The 22933-nt window shown below is 40.9% G+C and overlaps 1 protein-coding gene across 5 annotated transcripts in view; it reads right to left on the bottom strand.

Annotated features, from left to right (window-relative positions):
* Positions 1 to 22933, bottom strand: part of LOC148853056 (Tetratricopeptide repeat (TPR)-like superfamily protein) — a 128879-nt gene that overhangs the window by 16579 nt on the left and 89367 nt on the right. For 4 of the 5 annotated variants that reach the window (XR_016099544.1, XM_088946349.1, XM_088946351.1 and 1 more), the window contains exons 12-14: positions 21839 to 21913; positions 21102 to 21224; positions 11743 to 11859 (exon numbers count right to left, since the gene is read on the bottom strand). Coding sequence is in view for 3 of the 5 variants with exons in the window: in XM_088946349.1 (XP_088802475.1) it covers positions 11743 to 11859; positions 21102 to 21224; positions 21839 to 21913 (315 nt within the window). In the remaining 2 variants the exon portion in view is untranslated. Of the gene's footprint in view, positions 1 to 11742; positions 11860 to 19164; positions 19345 to 21101; positions 21225 to 21838; positions 21914 to 22933 lie in introns of all 5 variants that reach the window. The other variant, XR_016099545.1, reaches the window with a different exon arrangement.

The following is a 22933-nucleotide window of genomic DNA, read 5'->3' as shown; positions in this document are numbered from 1 at the left end:
TCCGTTCATCATGAACTATAACATGAACACGCTGAATGTCAGCTTACAAGAGCTCAGCAATATGTTGCAAAGAGCTGAAGAACTGATTAGAAAGGATGAGCCTGTAGCCATGCTTGTTGAAGCTGGCAAGACAGGCAAGAGAAAGAGGAAGGCAAAGAAGCCTCAGAAGAAGGCCACTAAGAGCAAGAAGCAGAAGAAAGACAAAGCATCGGATGTCTATCACTTCTGCAAGAAGACCGGCCATTGGAAAAGGAACTGTCCTGCCTACCTGGAATCCAAGAAAGGTAACTTCGAAACTTGTGTTATAGAAACCAATTTGTTGGTAGCTTCTGCATCCTGGTGTATTGACTCCGGGGCTTCAACTCATGCTTGTAACTCACTGCAGGGGTTCAAGGTAAGCAGAAGGCTGAGTGAAGGAGAAATCACACTCTTCTTGGGGACTACTACAACTGTTGCAGCCGCGTTCATAGGAACCATGGAATTAATTTTTAGAGAAGGAACAATTGTACTGAAAGACTGTCTTTATGTGCAAAATTTAAGGAGAATTTTGATTTCTATCTCAAAACTGTGTGCAGATGGTTATTCTGTCTTCTTTAGTAATACGATTACTATTAAAAGAAACAACAGATTCATCGCATACGGGGAACTGGAGAACGGTCTCTATGTTCTACATCCTTCTCTAGAAGGTAACATAACCGAAACTACGTCGGCTAAAATTCCTAAGAAGAGAGCTCGTGGTACAGTGAATCCCGCGTGTCTGTGGCATTATCGACTTGGCCACATCGGTGTTGACCGAATCACAAGGTTGGTAAAGGATGGTCCTTTGGATTTTCTAACTGTAGAAGATCTTCCCACTTGTGAGCCTTGCCTACAAGGCAAGATGACGAAACGGCCATTTAACGGTAAGCCTGAAAGATGTACGGGCACACTTGACCTAATACCCCTGAGTGTTAGGACACGAAATCAACACGTGTATTTCATCACCTTCATAGATGATTTTTCACGATACGGTTACGTGTACCTAATGAGACACAAGTCTGAATCTTTTGAAAAGTTCAAAGAGTTCAGACAAGAGGTCGAGAAACAGTTAAGGAGAGAAATTAAGGCCCTTCGATCAGATCGAGGTGGCGAGTATCTCTCTGGCGAATTCAGGGACTACTTAAAGGACAATGGGATAGTATCACAATTAGCTCTTCCTGCTACACCACAACTTAACGATGTTTCGGAGAGGAGGAATAAGACCTTATTGGATATGGTCCGGTCACTTCTCATACACTCAGAGTTACCCACATCCTTTTGGTGTTACGCATTAGAGACTGCGAGTTATGTGCTGAATCGGGTTCCAACCAAATCGGTTCCGAATACTCCATATGAACTTTGGACCGGAAAGAAACCAAGTGTCAGACACTTGAAGATTTTGGGTTGTCCAGCACACGTTAAAAGAACGTGTAGACAAGTTGGAATCCAAGACCAGCCGTTGCCTATTTGTAGGCTACCCAAAAGGCTCTCCGTAGGTTACCTATTCTATGACCCAAGTGAGCAGAAAGTGTTCTGTAGTCGTAATGCGCAATTCTTAGAAACCGACTATATCCTAGACACCCATCGTCAGGAAGTTGTTCTTGATGAGGAGAGCTCAGGAGCAGTGGGAGATGTCCCACAAATTCCAGGTAGTGACCAACCTAGAAGATCCACTCGGGTATCCAGGCCACCAGTTCGTTATGGTTATGACCAGGATAGTTACATGGTGGAAACCTTGACTAGTGAGGAGGATCCCGTGACTTACACGGAAGCTATGTTGGACATAGATTCCCAGAAGTGGGTGGAGGCCATGAGAGCAGAGATGGACTCAATGGAGACCAATGGAGTCTGGACTCTAGTAGATCCGCCCTCCGGGGTAAAAGCAATCGGTTGCAAATGGATTTACAAGAGGAAGAAGGGCCCCGATGGTAAGGTTGAGACCTTCAAGGCTCGTCTGCTGGCGAAAGGGTACACTCAGAAAGAGGGCATCGATTATGAGGAAACCTTTTCGCCTGTGGCCATGCTTAAATCCATTAGGATCCTGCTAGCTGTAGCAGCATACCATGATTATGAGATTTGGCAAATGGATGTCAAAACTGCATTCCTGAATGGAGATCTTACTGAAGATATCTATATGCAGCAGCCGCAAGGCTTCATTGCTGCAGGTCAGGAAAACATGGTACGTAAACTTAATAGATCCATTTATGGACTTAAGCAAGCTTCTAGAAGTTTGACTCTGCCGTCAAATCGTTTGACTTCGAGCAGAATCCGGATGAACCCTGTGTCTACAGGAAGTACAGTGGAGATAAGGTTACCTTCTTGGTTCTGTATGTAGATGACATTCTACTCATTGGGAATGATGTAGGTATGTTAACAACGGTGAAGTATGGTTATCACAACAATTCTCCATGAAAGATCTTGGCGAAGCCTCCTATATACTGGGTCTTCGATTCTATAGAGATAGATCGAAGCGGATAATAGGATTATCCCAATCTATTTACATTGACAAAATAGTCAAGGTATATAGCATGGAAAACTCCAAGAAAGGAAATGTTCCTTTCAGGCACGGAGTCACTCTCTCCAAGAAGATGTCTCCCAAGACTTCTGAGGAGATTGATGGCATGAAAGATGTTCCCTATGCCTCTGCCGTGGGGAGTATCATGTATGCCATGCTGTGCACTCGTCCTGACATAGCTCAGGCAGTGAGTGTAGTAAGCATATTTCAGGCCAACCCATTGACAAAGCCACTATCACAGAAAGTGTTTGAGAAACACGTGGAAAGCATGGGACTCCGGCTAGTACCTGATTGGACCTAAGTGCAACTGGGAGCTGTTAGACAGTTTTTTATGCCCTTAGCTTCAATCAAAATTGATGTACTTTATGAGTTTATTGTAAATGAATAAAAGTGCATATTTGATTCATGTTCCCTGGGTATGTTTCTGTGTAATACCCTTAAACTGGACACTTATTGAGACTCGTGTTAGTTTAGAAAGTTCACAGCCAGTGGGTTGGTCTGGGGAGACCTATCCTGACAAGGCTGACATTGTGGTGCCATCAAATCGGTTGAGGTGGCTTGTCTCAGCTACCGGGGTGAGACCCCAGGCACATACAGTGTGGGATTAATTGAATCTTTGAACTGGACCAGATTTCCAGTATTGCCCTGGACCTTGGAGATTGATGGGCAAAACTGGAAAGTTACACCCGACCCCTAGACTCGATTATGATACTACACTAGGTGTCGGATCTGAGTGGGTGATCATAGTGACAGGATCAGCCCCTTTGTTGGACAAAGGTAATGATCTGGGATGCGCTCTCACTGTTGGAAACCAAGACTGTCGGCAGCCGATTTCAACCGTTGAGGTTTGTTTTGCAAAGTATATTTTATATGAGATATAAAAGTATATATATTATGGTTTCTAAAATGTTTGCAAAAAGGTTTTAATTCCCGGGATCCATATAAGTGGAGAGTGCAACACTGTTCCTTGCAGCCGAGGGAGAGGTCCTCTCTTGTCGGGCAGTGTATGATCATTAAGGGCTAAGAGGTTAAGTGTAAGACCATTGAGGATAATACCTGATGGGCAAATCTTGCATCTGCCCATAGTCCCTGGGTGTTACAAGGTGGCTTGGCCCAGGGACCACTTAGGTTAAGTGTTGGGCCCATAGAGCCCATTTGATGGGTTTCAGGGGTTGCACTGTCTTTAACAGTGTATTCGACCAGGCCTTGTAACAAAGGCTGGGCCGAACCCATGTGGCTGATGTGTAGATCAATGCTTGGGTCCCACGCCATACAAGGAAGCCCAACTGGGCAGCAGTTAGGAAGGTTGAGTGAGCACATAAGCTTAATGGGCCTAAAGCCCATTTCGAACTGGGCTATTTATTTAGTTAATTAAAGGGGCGAATTCTGAGATGGATTAGCAGATAGGATAAGGTCTTAATCCTATCCACTCAGAGAGTCACATTCAGATCTAGAAACCTCCTAATGGGATTAGGATAAAGTTAATCTAATCTGCAGATAAGATAAGGGTTTATCCTTATCACTAGAAGAGAAGGCTGATCCAAATATGATTTGGATAAGCACCTCCTAATGGGATTAGGAGCTGATCTTTTAAGTTAACAAAAGAAGGAGGGGGTGGCAGCCTTGAGAGAGAACAAGAAACACATCAGATCCTCTTTAATGCTGAAATCAAGAAGAGAGAATTCTGCAGCCTGCGAATACTCTCTTGCCGCCTCCCTGCTCTTGTCGCCCTGTTTGCCAGTTCGATCTCCAGCTGTGGGAGAAGTCAAGATTGGATCTTGACATCAATTCTTTGAGAAAGGATTGAAAAGGAAGCTGTGTTCACGTTCCATTCTACTGTTTCTTGCAAAGGACAGAGTTCTTGGGGAAGAACACTACTGATTCTGCTCCATCCTGCACTGCGCCATATTCAGTGGGAGCAGTCTTTGGATCCTTCCTTGGGCGTGAACACCTTCGTTGAGAGATATTACTTCTCCGTATCAGGTATTATTCTCTCCCATTCCTTTTGGTTCAGATCTGGTTCAGTTTAAGGTTCAAGATTTATCCTTGAAAATATGATTTTCTAAATAGGGAATGTGATTCCCAGTTGAAGGGAGAGGAAAAATTTTTGAAATTCGCCCCTTATTCCGCAATATTTGGGCGTCCATGTGATGGATCTCTCATCCCTTCAGGTCATGCCTAGGCAGACCTAGTTCTCCAATAAGGAGATTCATTGCTAGTTAGAGGAGTTTCTTTTTGCCTTTGGAGAGATCAACTAGTATTTCTCTTGTTTCCTTGGTTGATTTTTTTAACCTTATTGTCTTTGGTGGTTGTTGTGTGTTGGATGTCCTTTGATTGTTTTTTACTTATTTTTATTGGCATATTATCACAAATCCTTTTTGGATAATTAGTAGAGGCATCTGGAGGTGATTTAAAGATGGGGAGATTCCAAGAAGAGTGTTTAACAAATCTGGTTTTCAGATTACCACTTTAAAGTTGGATGGTGTCAATTATTTAGTGTGGGCCCAATCAGCTTGAACAACTATTGTAAGGAGAAGTAGTCTTAGACACTTAACTGGTGAAACCCAAAAGTCCGAGCCTACAGACCATAGTTTTCAAGGCGACAAGGGAGTGCTTAGTCGCCTGGGTGTCGCTTAGTGTCTAAAAAAGGATAGAAAAACAAGGGGCTAATCCCCTGTTTCAATTGTAGGAAAAGAAGTAAAAAGACCAAAATAATATGGAAAATATGGGGTGGAGCTCCTATCCTTGTTTTTGAAAATGAAAGCACAAAAAATAAGACTAAAAAATGGTGGAGAAGAAGGGGTAGAGCCCCTATTTTAGTTCCAGAAATAGGAAGAAGAAGAAGGGGCTGAGACCCTATTTTTGTTCTAGAAAAAGGAAGAAGGGGTGGAGCCCCTGTTTTTCTTCCAGAAGAAGAAAAAGAAGGGGTGGAGCCCCTGTTTTTCTTCCAGAAGAAGAAAAAGAAGGGGTGGAGCCCCTGTTTTTTGTTCCGAGAAGAAGAGGAGGAGATGAAGAACATACCTTCTATAATTGGTTGTTTTTCCTTGCTTAAGACTTTGAACTCTGTATCACTCAAACCTTGTTAATCTTCCTTAGTTCTAAACTTTTGAATATCTCTCAGTACCCTAACAATAAGCAACTAAAAATAAAAGATATTATTTTGTGAAAAAAATAATAGAATGATACGATGTATCATGTCTATATTAATATCATATACTAAAATATAAAAACATATGAAAACATTATAAAACTTTGTACAAGTATATAAACCACTTTGGTGCGGCAAGCCCCAAAAAATGACTAGATGCCTAGGCGTTACCTTGACAACTATGCTACAAACTCTACTTATGGACGTTGGGTTTGGGATAGTGAAGTTGCTAAAGAGATTTGGGATAAAACATAATCCCAACCTCTTGATGTTGTTAGGGACTTTCAGTTGAGGAATGATATGATTAATCTAAAGTAGGGGGAAAACCTTTATTTGTTTGTTTCAGTGTTTTAAAAGGCGTGGGAGGTGTATGCCTGGAGGTGTGCCTCCGGGTGAGGCACCCCCAAAACGCCCTGAGGCATAGGCTAGAGGCACTGACACCTTTGAGGCGTATGCCTTTGGTGCAAGAGGCGCGTATGACTCATACACTTTTTTTATGAGGCATGCTAGAGGCGTACGCTTCATGCACCTCATGCACACCTCATATAAAAAGAAAAAAAAAAAAAGAAAGGAAAAAGAAAAAAGAAAGAAAAAAGAAAAAAAAGCAAGGAAAGGAAAGGAAAAGAAGGGGAAGGGAAAACATTGCTATGTGTTCTGAACTACGTCTCACGCCTCTAGGTAGTGGAACCGATAGAACTTGACCATAAAAAACCTTTTTTTCTGCATTACACAAGGATGTAAAATGCAACTGGGGGTAAAGGATATATAGGAAAGTTTACAAGACAACTTCAGAATGTATTCTTTTGTCTATAACTGTAGTTTCTTAGCTTGGTTTAATGATTTGGAGCAAGATAATAATTAAAAAAGGTGTGCCTATGCTTCTTCTATCATTTCATAGAATATCATTCTATATTTTTGCATATTTTACATGTTTCTACCATGTCCATAATTTTTACAATATTTCCATGCGATATTTCTGACATGTTTCCTATATTTGGACGACTGACATTTCCACTGATAGCAACATTTTAAACCTTGTGTAAGGGCCATTTGCCATTATTGGTCCCAGCCACCCAGTTCTTGAGAGGGGGGGGGGAACTAGATATGGACTTTTTTTTGAAGATAAATAAGGAAAAACTTTTATTACTGAAAAGAATTTACAGCTCATAGGGTGACAAGAAGTCACCCCCAAGAAACAGTCAGGAAAAAAACAAATTACATCGGAACCCAGAAAATTAAGCATTCAAAGAGATCCAGAAGTCTGCCCCAAAATCTTCTTTCTTTAATCCTTGAAAATCTCTTCCCAACTTTTTTTCTTGTTCTCAAAGATTCTTTTATTTCTTTCCTTCCAAACTTCCCAGAACACCAGGAATGGAATGCAGCTCCACATCAGCTTGACCTTAGAACCACCCTGAACTCTTGGCCTTAAGTCCAAAGATTTCAGCCTGATCTGAGATTGACCACCGGTCCATCTTAAACAGCTTGAAGAAATAGAACCATATCGAGAAAATAAAGCTGCACCTGTAGAACAAATGCATGATGTTTTATTCTCCAGATAAGCAAAGGGCACATCTGCTTGGGTTGAAATCCTCGACTCTTTTATGTTGTCCTGAGTCAGAATACACCCCTTGACTAGCAGCCAAGCAAAGGCTTCCACTCTTGGGGGCACAGGTTTCCCCCATACTCCCTGAACTGGATCAGCTTCCACCATGTTTCTGGTCAAAATTGAGTACATTGACTTGACTGTAAATTTCCCATCCTTGCATTCCTTCCACCACCTGCTATCATCTACTGACGGATTGATTTCCCATCCTTGCATTCCTGCTATCATCTGGAGCAGCTCCACACATTTCTCCATCTCCCAATTGAGTAAAGGTCTTCTGATGTTTGGTGTACATACCACAGAACCATTTCAGAGTTCGTAACAATCAGAAATAGGTACACCCTTCTGACCCAATCTGTACAGCCTTGCAGTCTTGGACAGGTTTCATAGAGCCTCCCTAACCCAGACCAATCATCCTCCCAAAATCTAATGCTGGACCCATTCCCCACCCTCCAGGAATAGTGAGAAATCATTAAAAAATTAAAACTCGTTATCCCTTTCCACACACAAACCCCATAAAATTCTTGTTAATGTCTACTGTGTAGGGGTAATTTTGTCTTTATGCTCATGTTTAAGTTGCTGATGTGAAAAGTTATGTTAGTACTTGTGTCCCTCACTTAAGTAGGGGCAAAGGTGTCCTTTCCTGATTAATAGAAATATAAAATAGATCTGGCCGAATGGAGAGAGAGATTTTCATCTTGTTCGAACCAGACCTTTCTCCCTCTCTATTCTCTTCTCTTCTTCTTCTTCTTCTTCTTCTTCTTCTTTCTCCTCTTTCTCTTATTTCTACTGTTACCATTCTAACAGAATTCAAAGGTAGGTTGGATTCTAATAATTCTGGAAAAAGTGCTGGCTGGGAGGTTAAAGTTGGTGTTACATGCTGTGGTGGGGCCCACCCAAATGGCGTTTGTGCAGGGAAGACAGATCCTGGATGGGGTTTTTATTGCTAGTGAGTCTGTTGATTCAAAGATCAGAAATGGGGAGGTAGGGGTAATTTGTAAGGTTGACCTTGAGAAGGCATATGATCATGTGGAGTGGGACTTCTTGGAGGAATTCTCGAGGATGGGCTTCGGGGAAAGATGGAGAAGCTGGATCTTTGCTTGCATTTCATCAGTGTCCTTTTCTGTTGTTGTAAATGGAGTGCCAACAGAATTTTAGAGCTCTTCGAGGGGATTAAGGCAAGGGGATCCTCTCCCCCATTACTTTTTGTTTTGGTGGTGGTGTTAAGTAAACTGATTATTAAAGGGTGTGAAGAAGGCTTAATTTCTAGGTTCAAGTGTTAGACAGTTTTGTATGCCCTTAGCTTCAATCTGATTTGATGTACTTTTGTTATTTAGTGGAAATAAATAAAGTGTATGTTTGATTCATGTTGTTTGGTTTAATTCTGTGTAAAACCCTAAAACTGGACATTTATAGAGACTCATGTTAGTTTTAAATGTTCACAGCCGTTGGATAAGTCTGGGGAGATTTATCCTGCCAAGGCTGATACTGGTGTGCCACCAAGTGTTGGGATGGCCTGTCTCAGCCATCAGGGTAAGACCCGAGGCACATGCAGTATGGGATTACTTGAATCCTTGAACCGGACCAGATTTCCAGTATTGCCTTGGACCTTGGAGATAGATGGGCAAAACTGGAAAGTTACACCTGACCCCTAGACTCGATTATGACATTTCACTAGGTGTTGGATTAGGCTGCCTTTGATATGCCATTCAGTGAGATCCTTAGCGGGGATCAAAACCTGGGTATGTTGGGGCAGTTTGAGAATTCATCTGAGTGGGTGATCATAGTGACAGAATCAGCCACTTTGTCGGACAAAGGGTAATGATCGGGAATGCACTCTCTCTGATGGAAACCAAACTGCCGGCAGTTGATTTCAATCGTTGGAATTTTGTTTTGCAAAATTAATATATTTATATATATATATATATATATGTTCGGTTTCGAATTGTTTGCAAATGGTTTTAATTCCCGGGATCCATGTGAGAGGAGAGTGCGGCACTGTTCCTTGCAGCCGAGGGAGAGGTCCTCTCTTGTCGGGCAGTGCTTGATCATTAAGGGCTGAGAGGTTAAGTGTAAGACCATTGAGGATAATACCTGATGGGCTAATCTTGCACCTGCCCACAGTCCCTGGGTTTTTATAAGATGGCTTGGCCCAGGGACCACTTAATGTAAGTGTTGGGCCCATAGGGTCCATATGATGGACTCAAGGGGTTCATTGAGTTTTTCAGTGAATTCGGCTGGGCCTTGTATTAAAGGCTGGGCCGAACCCATGTGGCTGGTGTGTAGATCAATGCTTGGGTCCCACGCCATACAAAGAAGCCCAACTGGGCAACAGATTGGAAAGTAATTAGACACTGAACACTTAATGGGCCAAAAGCCCATTTCGAGGTGGGCTAATATGATCACCCATCCATGGGGCGAATTTGAGATTAAAGTTAGTAAAAGGATTGGGCCTTTTAGCCTTATCCACTCTAAGAGACCAAATTCAAATTAGGTTTGAATCTGGTAACCTCCTGATAAGATCAGGAGTAAGCTAACTCTATCTGCAGAAAGGATTAAGATTATCCCCTATCCAAATACTGATTTGGATTGGGACAACTCCTAAAAAGGAGGTTTCTTAATCAAGAAGAAAGGAGGAGATTTCGAACCACCTTGAAGAGGTATAGGATACCTCCTACGAATTCAGATCTGATCTGATTCATACTCTTCAGAAAAACAGAAAAACAGTTCAGCCTTTTTGTTTTGGAAATCTCCTCCTGCCGCCGCCATCTGCCATTGCAAGATTAGATCTTTGCAGAGAAGAAAGTCAAGAAATCTGTTCTTGACATCAGTTTTGCAAGAAAGACTGAAAAGGATTCAGTGTTTAGTACTTCCAAAGGATTCTTGTGAAGGATTCAGTGTGTAGGACGCACCCTGCTGGTTCTGTTCCATTCACAGCTGTGTCATCTTCAGCAGGAACGGTTCTTGGAGCATTCTTTGGGCGTGAACACCAACTTTGGGAGATACTGCTTCTCCGGATCAGGTATATTCCTCCCATTTATCTATTGGTACAGATCTGGTTTGATTATGGTTCAAGTAGGATCCTTGAATATCGTATTCTAAATTTAGGGAATATGATTCCCAGTTGAGAGAAGGTAGGAAATTTTTGAAATTCGCCCACCCATTCCGCAACCTTTATGGCGTCCATTAGATGGATCCTACCATTCTTTCATCAAGATTGGTAGGGAAGGTTTAATCATATCACATCTGCAATACGCTGATGATACCTTAATCTTTTTGGGTGCAGCAGTGGAGCAGGCTTACTTTCTTAGAAGCATTCTGAATTGCTTTCATATATTATCTGGCCTCAAGATTAACTTGGGACAGAGCACCATGATTGGAGTTGGAGACATTCAAAATTCTGTTCTTGAAGAGTGTGCAGGAGCCTTGGGTTGTCTGGTTGGTAACCTCCCTTTCCCGTATTTGGGGCTTCCAATTGGGGCTAAGGCTTCTGCTGCTTCTACCTGGCAACCTGTGCTAGACAGAATTGCCCAAAGGTTGGCCATTGGAAAGGAAAATTTCTTTCTTTTTCTAGATATGGACTTGACTTGGCATTTTTTGCACAAAGTAGTCATTCTCAGACTCAAACCTGCATTCTCACACTTGTCATCCTGGTATTTTATAATTGTACCTAAGAAGTATTTACCATGTATTCTTTACAAAATGCTGCTGCTTCTAATTCCTTCTCTCTAAACTTCATCATGTTCTTCTGTCTTTCGAATTGTGAAAAGTACAAGGACTCCACCCCCTTGAGATCTTTTCATCTTTTCTTTAAAATTAACATATGAATGCATATCCTCTCCTCTATGCCTCAGCCACATTCAACATAATAGGGGCTTCACTTCTTTTGTTTGTTTATTTCCCATCCTTTGATTTACCAAAAAAAGCATTCTCTATATCTCCTTGCATTCATAGAAAAAGGTTACAACTCCTAGTTAATATTTTTAATATATAATTCTTTCATGTTAGATCAATTTCATTGTTTAGCAGTTGCTAATTCAAATAGAGAAACAAACTAGTTCATAAAAATACTAAGAAAACAAGCTAAAATCAACCATTGCTTTTTACGTAAAAAGAACTTTGCCAGTTTGCCTGGGTGTGCATCTCACCTACTGAGCACATTCCTATCTTTGTTCCTTGGCACATTAGCACAATTATATTTTGTAACTTGATTTCTTTTATTGAAGAATCTATAAATAAAATGACTGGGTTAAAAAGAGCGGAGTACTAGAAGGCAACATAAAGATTTCATCAGCAGGTATCTATACACTGTTGTGTGACCTACAATGGGTCCAATCATATTGACAGAAGTTGAAATCCATTGGTAAGCTTTTGCCATGCTAGCATTTCATTAACAAAAAGGAGCAAAGTGAAATTACACGTAGCATTAAAATCACAGGCATGATAAAGTAAATTCACCTTAGCCAGGTATCCTCGGAAGTCATCAGGATGACTAAAAATAAGTTGATCATAGACAGAAACAGCATCACTGATATGGCCCGAATCAGAATAAGCCTTTCCCAGAAGTAAGTCAACCTGAAAAAGTACATCTCATATAAAGACCCAGAAAGTGAAAGAAAATACCTCTTAACCCAAAAGTAGAGAAGAAAAGAAATTTCTCATGCACCTGAATCAGTTGCTGAAGAAAGAAAAGAATACATGGATAAACAAATCAGTTTTTCCATTCCTACATCAATTTCAGAATTTTGGATGATAATAGGATATATTGATATTTCTTTAGTTTTTTCATTTCTAGATATGGGTGTCATAAAAATAGGGTTATAAAATTTTCTGTTATTTCAAAATTACTATTTACAGTAACTCTTAGACTTACCATTTATAGTACGTCACATAATTACTTGGTAAACTTGTGATTTACTATCCCTGTAAGTTTGGGAGCTGAGCCATCCTTGTACTAATCCATCAAAAAAGAATTACCTTGTACTATCCACATTAGAAAACTTAACAGGGTTATAACACATCTGAAAGAGAAAATTTCTGGGTAGACTAATTACTAGAGCGGATGGCAGATCTTTGATTAGGGGTTGAAGGATAGGAAGAAATAAGGTACCAATTACACCTACAATTTGTTGATGACACAACCCTTTTTTGCAAAGGGGGTGGCATTAGATGGGTGAGGAATATAAAATGAATTGTGAAAACTTTTGAGCAAATGTCTAATCTAAAAATCAATCTCAATAAGAGCTGCATTTTGGGTTTTAATATAGAGGAGGGAGATATTAGAGAAGCAGAAACTCTGGATTGTTCGGTTACACAATTGCCAATTAATTACTTGGGATTACCCTTGGGGGAGAGTCCAAGAGGGAGCAACTTTTGGAGCCTTGTGATTGGAAGATTTACGAAAAGATTGGCTTCTTGGAAGAAGAGCTATTTGTCTCTGGGGGTAGAATTACTTTAATCAGATCCACATTAGCTAATTTGCCTGTGTATTTTCTGTCAGTGTTTCAGATTCCAGGGGTGGGGGGTAAGTAAAAGGATTGAGAAGCTAATGAGGGATTTCTTATGGGAATCAAGGGAGGAGAAAGACCATAGAGTTGAATGGGAAGTGGTGTGCAGAAGTAAGAAACATGGAGGTTTAGGTCTTGGGAACATTAGGAAAGAAACACTACTTTGTTAGGGAAATGGTTATGGAGGTACCTTTGGAAAGAGATAAATTGTGGGCAAAGGTAGTTGCCACTTGCCAGTATTCATGGCTAGAGCTACAAGAGACTCACCATGGAAATCCATTCATGCCATCCTTTCCATCCTTCTTGCCATTCATCAGGTATAACCCATGCATGCTCTAGAAGCCTAGTTAAATTCTGGGAACATGTATGGTTGGGTAATTCACCTTTAAAGGAACAGTTCCCTTCCCTTTTTGCTCTCTCTACCCAAAGGGGGGAGCCCATTTCATCTTTTTTTGGTTCCCTCTTAACTCTACTGTTGGATTTGGCTAGGATTTGGGCTTTAGAAAAGGCTTCCAGGACAATGAAATCTGCAATGTCTCAAACTTGCTTCAAAATCTTGAAAAAGTAGTGTTGGATCACTCAAAAAGTGATTGCCAAATCTGAACCCCTTCTTCCTATGGCTCCTTTACTTGCACTTCTTCTTGAATTTTATACAACCGAGGGATAGTTTGGGAGAGCCCTTTCCTGTTAAAGAAGTAGGAATCACACCTATTCCACCTATGACTGGTGGTGGTTGTTGGGAAGTGTATCTGGAAAGAATTAATGCAAGTGATTTGCTACAAAGAAAAAGACTTGTTTGGTGTCTTTCACCTTCCTGGTGCCCTCTCTGTAAGGCCAACGTTAAATCCTACTATCATTTTCTAATCTCCTTCCCTTTTTCTTCTTTAATTTGGGATTGGTTTCTCTCCTTGTTTGGGTGCAGATGGAACTCCCCACCTACTGTTCAAAGCCTATTCTCCTCTACCTTTGTTAGATGGCCGAAAAAGAGGGTTAGAATTCTATGGCGACGCACAAGGGCAGCAGTTTGTTGGACACTTTGGGAAGAAAGGAATCAAAGAATATTTGTGGAAAAAGAAAAGTGTAGGGAGGTGATGAAAGAAGCCATATCCAATAGAGTGGTTCATTGAGTGATGACCTTGAAGCTGTTTGAGGACATTCCAGCAGGTGAATTGATGAGGAAGTGGAAGGAAATTGCTGATTAGGCTCCTCTTAAGGTGACTTATAGACTACACTCGTCCCCACCTTTAAGAGGTTTCATTAAGTTGAATTTTACTGATGGCACTGAAGTTTCCCTAGTGCATGGTATTATATATGACAATTATGTCCCACAAACTTTTGCATTCTAACCTGTTAATTAACTGTACTAAGATCTTATTTTGGCAGAGACCCATATATTTTTTTGAACCTTTTCCCTCCCTCCTTTAACCATATGCGTTCTTTTGATTATTTCACTATTATAGTTAGGTGCCAGGAGTCATGTTGTAGTTTCTTGTGATGATTGAGAGAGAGAGAGAGAGAGAGAGAGAGGTACGGATGATAGAAAGGAAAGGCAAAAAACTCAGTACTGGCAGCCGCCAGTTTTCTATTTATATTAATCTTTATAAAAAGGCAAAATTACAAGTATGCCCCTGGCAGCATATCCTAGAATAAGAACAATAGGAAAAGAAAGAAAGAAAGGACTAGTAACCGAAACTGTCCCACTAACATCGATTACAAGGAACACTCAAGCCTTACAACACTCCCCCTCAAGTTGGGCTGAAGATGTCTATCATGCCCAGCTTGTCACATAGCTCATTGTGCCTCGAACACGGAAGTCCTTTTGTGAGGACATCAGCAAGTTGTTCCTTGGTGTTGACAGAAGGGATACAAATTTCCCTTTTTTCCAGTTTCTCTCTTATGAAGTGCTTATCCACCTCAATATGCTTAGTCCTCTCATGTAGAACCAGGTTGCTGGCGATGTTTATTGCAGCCTTGTTGTCACAATAAAGAGACATAGGATTATGAACAACAACTCCAAGTTCACCTAGGAGGTTCTTTAGCCAAAGGACTTCACCCACCCCATGTGCCATAGCTCTATACTCAGCTTCTGCACTTGATCTTGCTACCACACTTTGCTTCCTGCTCTTCCAGGTCAGCAGATTTCCTCCCACAAATGTGCAATACCCACTAGTGGACTTTCTATCATCCACTGCTCTTGCCCAATCAACATCTGTAAAGACTTCCACCTTCAGGTGATTGTGTTTACTGAATAGTAGGCCTGTTCCTGGATGTTTCTTCAGGTATCTAAGGAATCTCTCTACTGCCTCCATGTGTGGCTTCTTAGGAGAGTGCATAAACTGGCTCAGAACTTCAACTAAATAGGCAATATCTGGACGGGTCATGGACAAATAAATCAGCTTTCCCACTAACCTTTGGAACTGGTTTACATCTTTCAGAAGTTCACCAATACAGTCACCTAGCTTGTGGTCCGCATCCATTGGTGTGTCTACCGGCCTTGCACCTAACTTACCTGTATCCCGTAATAGATCAAGGGTGTATTTCCTTTGAGAGACAAAGATACCCCTTTTTGAACAGGCAACTTCGATCCCAAGGAAATACTTTAGGAGTCCTAGATCTTTCACTTCAAGTTTGGATGCAAGGAATTGTTTCAATTTCTGTATCTCTGAACTCTAGCTCCCTGTAATGATGATATCGTCTACATACACTATCAATACGGCAACCTGCTCCTAACATCTCTTTACAAAAAGTGTATGATCAAAGTAGCACTATTGGAACCCCATCTCTTGAACTGCCATGTGAAACTTACTGAACCAGGCTCTGGGAGACTGTTTTAAGCCGTAGAGAGACTTCCGCAGCTTGCACACCTTGTTTTCACTTCCCTTGGTGGAGAATCCAGGAGGTTGAACCATGTATACCTCTTCTTCCAAGTCACCATTCAGGAAGGCATTCTTTATGTCCAGTTGATGCAATTCCCAATCAAAATTAGCAACTAAGGATAGGAGAACCCTAATCGAGTTCATCTTAGCCACCGGAGCAAAAGTCTCATCATAGTCAACTCCATATACCTGTGTGTACCCTTTGGCTACTAGTCTTGCTTTGTACCTTTCAACTGTTCCATCTGCCTTGTGCTTAACTGTGAACACCCATCTGCACCCCACGGGTTCTTTCCCCTCTAGAGGATCCACCAATTCCCAAGTCTGATTTTTGTGGAGGGCATCAATCTCCTCCATGGCATCTATCCACTCAGGGAATTTTAAGGCTTCTGCAACATTCTTGGGAATAGGGACACAGCCAACTGCCGATAGGAAGGCTCGGTACAAGGGAGAGATGTGGTCATAGGAAACAAAGTGGGTAATGAGGTGTCTGGAAGTGCACGACCTGACTCTCTTCCGTTGAGCAATAGGGATGTCTAGGTCATCCACATTGGGAGAAGGGTTAGGGGTTGGACTTACCTCCTGGGATTCTGATGATGTTAGTTGCTCAGTTGTTGGCTGCTCCATATTTCTATCACACTGCTGATCTCTCCGACGAGTACGCTAGAAGACACGGAAGGGAGTGAGGTTCGGAATAGAAGGAAGGGACACCTGAACCTGCTTCTCCTCTTCCACACTACGGCTCTCTCCCTGAGGAGGAGGGAAGAATGGCTCGGACTCAAAGGACACATCCATAGACACAAAATATTTACGACTGACTGGATCAAAACACCGATACCCCTTTTGAGAGGATGGGTACCCCAGGAAGACACAAGGAATGGACCGAGGGTCTAACTTACCTCTGGATGGAGACAAATCGTGGACAAAGGCCCGACAACCAAAGACTCTCATGGGGATGGAAAATAAAGGTGAATGAGGGTACAGTAACTGATGAGGAGCCATGTAATTTAACACTCTGGAGGGCATGCAGTTGATGACATACGCAGCTGTAAGTATAGCATCCACCCAAAACCTTTTTGGGACATTCATGTGGAACATCATCCCGCGGGCTATCTCAAGGAGGTGCCTATTTTTTCTTTCTGCAACCCCATTTTGCTATGGTGTTCTGGCGCATGAGCTTCTATGAATAGACCCATGGGAGGCGAAGAACTCATTTACTCCATGGAAATATTCCTTCGCATTATCGGATTGGAAGATCTGTATTTCAACATGGAACTGTGTAAACACCATACTCTGGAAGTCTTGCACTATCTTTGGAACCTCGTCTCTGCTACGCATAGGGATTACCCATGTATAGCGAGAGTAATCATCAATCAGTGTAATAAAATATCGATATCCACCCTCAGAGGTTACATTTGTAGGCCCCCATACATCAGAATACACAATATGAAAAGGAACATTTGATCTTTCATTGCTGGAATGAAAAGTTGCTCTACATTGTTTACTCAACTGACACGTTTGATACATGAACTTTGACACTGAACACGACTTAAATAAAAGTGGAAACAAACATTTTATTATTTCAAAAGAAACATGACCTAAACGACTGTGCCACAACAAAATTTGACTCTTATTTGACTGATTATGTGACTCTGAGGATGACACAGAAAAACCAGCTTTGTTGTCGAGAATGTAGAGACCATCCACCAGGCTTCCTCTACCAATCGTCCTCCCAGAAGTTAGGTCCTGAAAAACACATGAATCAGAAAAGAAGGTTACACTACAGTTTAAAGAACTTGTAATGCTACTAATTGAAAGCAAATTTATGGGAAGTTGAGGGACATGCAAAACACAATTCAGGTTAAGACCATGGGGAAGGGATATCGATCATTGACCTGCAATGGAAGAGAAGGAACCATCTGCAAGTCTCACTCTATCCCTTCCTGACAAAAGGCTATAAGAATGGAATAGGTTAGGCTTACCGGTCATGTGCTTTGAGGCCACTGAGTCAATAATCCAAGGGGAATCTGTGGGAGTGACATGGAATGCAGAAGCCACATTACTTGAAGTGGATGCAAAGGAGGTAGAGGGAGTACCAGTGACTGAGCTATCCAATTGCCGCAATGCCCTACCATAAGATTCCAGATGCTCCCTGAATGAATTCATTATATCCTCCTTGGGGTCAGGTTTATTAGGAGAGTCCCGGGTACTACCGACAACCTGAGTGTCTTGGGTTGCCACATGTGCTGCACTCGTTCTTTTCACGTGACCTTTACCCTGTTCTTGATTCTTTGCTGCCCACTTGGGTTTCCTGTGGATGTCCCAACAGGTGTCACGTGTATGTCGTGACCTTCTACAGTGGGTACAAAAGAGTTTATCTTTATCATCTGCTTTCTTAGGATCACCTTTCTTCCCTGTTGGGCTGTTATTCACCGCAGCCAAGGCAACTTGTTGCTCCCCCTCGGCTATAACAATCACACTCCGCTTGCTTTCTTCAGATTGGACGAGGGAGTATACTTCGTGTACAGTAGGCAATTCCTTGCTTCCTAGAATCTGCACCCTTAATGGTTCATATACAGGGTTCAACCCTAACAAGAAGGCAAACACTCGTTGTTGAGAGATCAGCTTCCTGTAGGCCTTAGCATCATCATCGTGCTTCCACTCTATGGCCTAATAATGGTCCAACTCCTTCCATATGGAGGTAAGAGCCGAATAATATGAGGACAAGCTATGGTTTCCCTGTTTACAGGTGGAGGACTCAGCTTGTAGTTGGTAAATCTTGGCATAATGCCTTTGCTCAGAGTAGGTACTTCTGGCCTGTTCCCAGATCTCACTGGCGGTGTCTACCCACATAAAATTCCTCTTCACATCAGGTTCCATAGTTGCAAGGAGCCAAGACATCACCATACTATTTTCTTGGTCCCACCTATCATGTTCAGCTGTATCACCCTTAGGTTCTTTCACCCTTCCATTGATGTAACCGGCCTTACCCCTTGCTGTTACATAGAGTTTTACACTCTTAGCCCACTCCAGGTAGTTCAGACCATTCAAGGGAGTGATTGGCATGAGAAAGACCATGGTTTCACCTCCCATACCTGCTGTGTTACGGGTTGAGGTGTTTCCCAGTGAGGTCAGTTCCCGACTTGCCATTGAAAATTACAACCAACCAGTCCAAAAGCCACCTAACAGCACAACCACCACAACTGGAATGTGGCAACTCAGGATTTACTCCTAGGATGTGAGCAACAAGCTATTCAATATTGCTGAGAGCACAAGAACTATTGCTGAGAATGAGAGATCAGTCACTACAACGTCCAAACAGAGCAATAAAGAGTCCAGTCATCGGTTCAGCACCACCAATACAGACATTATTGTCAGTCCGAATGTGGTTCTCCCACTCTAATCATCCAATTATTCAAACTAGTAATCATATAATCAAGGCCTAAGCCCTACGCACCATTGGATAAAGGAGACTGAGAGAAACTGAAACTAAAACACACCTGTTCAACACTAGATCAGAACCCGCTAGGGTTTCATTGCACCATCAACACCCTCCTTCGATTAGGGTTTCAGCAAACCAGCACCATCCCACGGCCAGACACAGCTAGGGTTTTCAGCAACTGTCGCATGGAGCCACTAGGATTTCAGTAGAAGTACAGCCGCAGGACTGACTAGGGTTTCTGCAAGCACAGTCACCAGAGAGAATTAAAAAACACAAGATGCCACTAGGTTTTTTTCCTCCTTTTCCTTCTGAAACAAAATTAGTCACGTCCAATCCCCTTCAGAAAGACTGATGCTAGAAATTCCGCTCTGATACCATGTAGTTTCTTGTGATGATTGAGAGAGAGAGAGAGAGGTACGGATGATAGAAAGGAAAGGCAAAAAACACAGTACTGGCAGCCGCCAGTTTTCTATTTATATTAATCTTTATAAAAAAGGCAAAATTACAAGTATGCCCCTGGTGGCATATCCTAGAATAAGAACAATAGGAAAAGAAAGAAAGAAAGGACTAGTAACTGAAACTGTCCCACTAACATCAATTACAAGGAACACTCAAGTCTTACAACACATGTGTCTAATCATTATTTGACAAACAGATGAATTAGATTATAACAAAGGCAAGGAAAATGAAAAACTAAGTTGAAGCAATTTAATTTGCTAGATGAAAAAAAGAAGAAAATGATAAAAAAACTTCTTGTAAAAATTCATTGTGCGTTCTTCTAGATCTTATCGATTAACTGTTTAGTGTATGATTCATTAATCTGCTTGTTTCATTTAGCTTTTCTCATAGGCTGGAGCTTGTCCTTATTTCATCTTGCTTTTATAGGGAGAATTCATTAATTTATTGACTTTATCCTCTCGGCTGGTATTCATTCGATTTCACTGATTTTATCATTGCTTGTCCTAAAATTATGGTTTATTTCATTAAAGATAGATGTAATTTGTAATATGGTATAATGGTGGTAATCAGTGGAGTTCAAAGAAGTATGAGAGCCTTTGCATTACTGTGCTGTAACTCTCAATGTGAAGGAATATCACAAGAGAAAAAATGATCTTGAAGATGACTGAAAGCATATTGTGAATATTTGGAAGATAATTTTCTGACTTGGTAAAAAAGAAAAACATTAGTTCAATGTGACTCCTAATAGATGATGAAGAAACCAGCATAAAGGGTCCAATGAAAGTGACGAGGAAAGCACAATCACAAGTCAATGATGAAATAAAGAAACAGACTCTTACAGGATGAAATGGATCTTCACAGAAAAATCAAACCAACAAAAAATTAAGGTAAATTTTAAGTTTTTCTACTATTCATAGACTAAAGGGGGGTGGGTGTTTGATAATATGGTTGGTTTTTTTTTTTTTTGAAAACAAAAACAGAGCCACATTAGCAAAATTATATTGTTTTTGCTGATGTGGAAGATGTTTTTGTTTTCAAAAACAAAACCAACCATGTTATCAAAAACCACCCAAGAGATGAAAAAGAATAGTAATATAGCATACTGCATGCTTTCCATCACACACACACACACACACACACACACACATATATATATATATATGCACCACACTAACAAGCCCCCCACCCGAAGTCGGTGGTTGCGGGAATCGAATCCATGTCTATGTTGGAGAGAACCAGCTAACATACCAACTGAGCCACCCCTCAGTTAGCGAATGGGCATTTGTACTTGTTTTTCTCCCAACCTCTGGGTTATATATCACCTTGTTGTATGCTCCTCTTTTCTTCAATAAAATTTCTTTTTTATTTATTACCAAAAGAATTAATATCATAGTGCAAGGGTTCATGAACAAAAGGAAAGAAATATATTATAATGCAAAAGACTTGAATGCTTTTATTAAAATATAATAAACTCGTACAAAAACAAAATGCAAGTGATTGTTTAGTATATAAGATATTCTTTCGATGAAGAATCACCTGAATGGGGTCAACCTTCAGCATTTCTATTTCAGGATTAAAACTGGAATCAGCTTGAACATCACTACTATTTGAGTTTGCAGCATTCAGCTGTTCACGATAAGACAAAATCACTTGAACAGCCTGCATGAAAAAAATTCAGACCTTATGGGTATGTCCAGGGAGAATCAAATGCCTGGTTGTATTGCCAAAATTTTCTAATTGCAAAGGAGCCAAATGAAAACCCATCACTCAAAACTTGGATGGAAGAAATGGCATGTGAGAACTGTCAATTTCATATAAACACGTATTGCTTCAAGTAGTCCCCTTTTAAGTGTCCATGCCAAACTGTTTCTCTGTCATTATTGCACAATTATACTTCTTTTACATCGCCCATGTTACAAAATTTCCATCCAACCTTCCTCAATTTTCCTCAAATGTTCAACACTTCCAACCCTATGCTATGAAATTTCCCAATTTCCTTTTGACAAATCCTCCTAGTGTACACGAAATCTTAACCCAACCAAAGAACTATATTCCTCAAAATCCAACATCCTAGATTTCAGTGATATGATAGAAAATCACAAAATAATCCAGGTATTACTCTTCAATAGTCCATGTACATATAACAAGGTAGGAATTAGGAATACCAGAAATGCTTAAAATTATGAACAATTTCATTTGGAAAAGGACTTAACAAGTATAAAAAAATAGTGAAGCCTATATACACCACATCGTGGCAATAACATGTAGCAAACCTCATCTGGTTTCTTAGCTGCAAGTAATGAATTGGTAAGGCCACGTAAAACCTCAAAGTTAATGCTCTTAGATGCCTGATAAGCAAGAAAAAACAAAGTTATAGACAACAAAAGTTAAACCAGAGTAGTAATACAAACTTGGTAAATAAAAACTGATACAATAAAATAAAACAAAAGAAAAATCAGAGTATAATTTTGAAGGAAGAAACAAATAGAGGAGAAGAAGTTTTGAGATGTTGAGTCGTGAGCTCTATTTTTTCTTTTCCTATTTTATTAATTGGTCTAAAGTGTCTTCTTATATGTTACTTTAGCAACAGCCCTATTAAGGGCATTCTTGTAATTGTGCTGTAAATTAGGTTTTAGACAGCCACGATTCTTCTTCTCCAAACCCTCTCTCCTCTTCTTTTTTCCTCTCTCATTGATCTGAACCCTTTCTCTTGCTTTTCTTCCATTCGATCTTAACCAAACCACATTATTTCTGCTGCTTTCTTTTATTCTTAGTATCGGGGCAGTGTTCTTGCTTTTTTTTTTTTTTTTGCTTTCTTTGAACCCACACTCTAGGATCAGCAGAGTTTATGGAGAGATGAGTTGCTGATCATTCTCTAATGCAATCATCTAGTTGGTAGAAGCTTTTGGAAATTTTGGGTTTCTGTTTTGAAGTTCAGAAGTTGTTCCTCGAGTTTTTCTCCCAAGGTCTGAACCAACTGGAGAAATTGTACCTCATTACACAATTACAGAGTAAAGAGGCAGACTGAGGCTGGCACTTGGGAGAGGCTTCCATTAGAAGTGGATCTGGGAAAGGTCACCTGGAGCAGCTAGCTTTTCACTCTTTCTCCCATGTTCCTGGGTGGGTGAAACCATAGCAACTGGTGTTGGGTTGACTGTAGGTCAGCTGTTCTAGGGCTGTTATCACCTTATTTTATTTTCGTCGGTTTTCAAATTGAGTTATTGGATCAATGGAGAATTTCAACCAGTACATAATGTCTGTTGTTGGTCCAACAGGGCCTATAGACTTTTTCAATGTTGTGGGTACAATAAAGCTAGATGGGACTAATTATCTTGAATGATCTCAATCTATGCATTTATGTCTGTAGC

This window comes from Nelumbo lutea, chromosome 5 (genome assembly GCF_056320005.1).
Source record: "Nelumbo lutea isolate HS-2025 chromosome 5, American lotus-T2T, whole genome shotgun sequence".
Classification (NCBI taxonomy): Eukaryota; Viridiplantae; Streptophyta; class Magnoliopsida; order Proteales; family Nelumbonaceae; genus Nelumbo; species Nelumbo lutea.
This window is presented reverse-complemented; position numbering and strand designations above follow the sequence as displayed.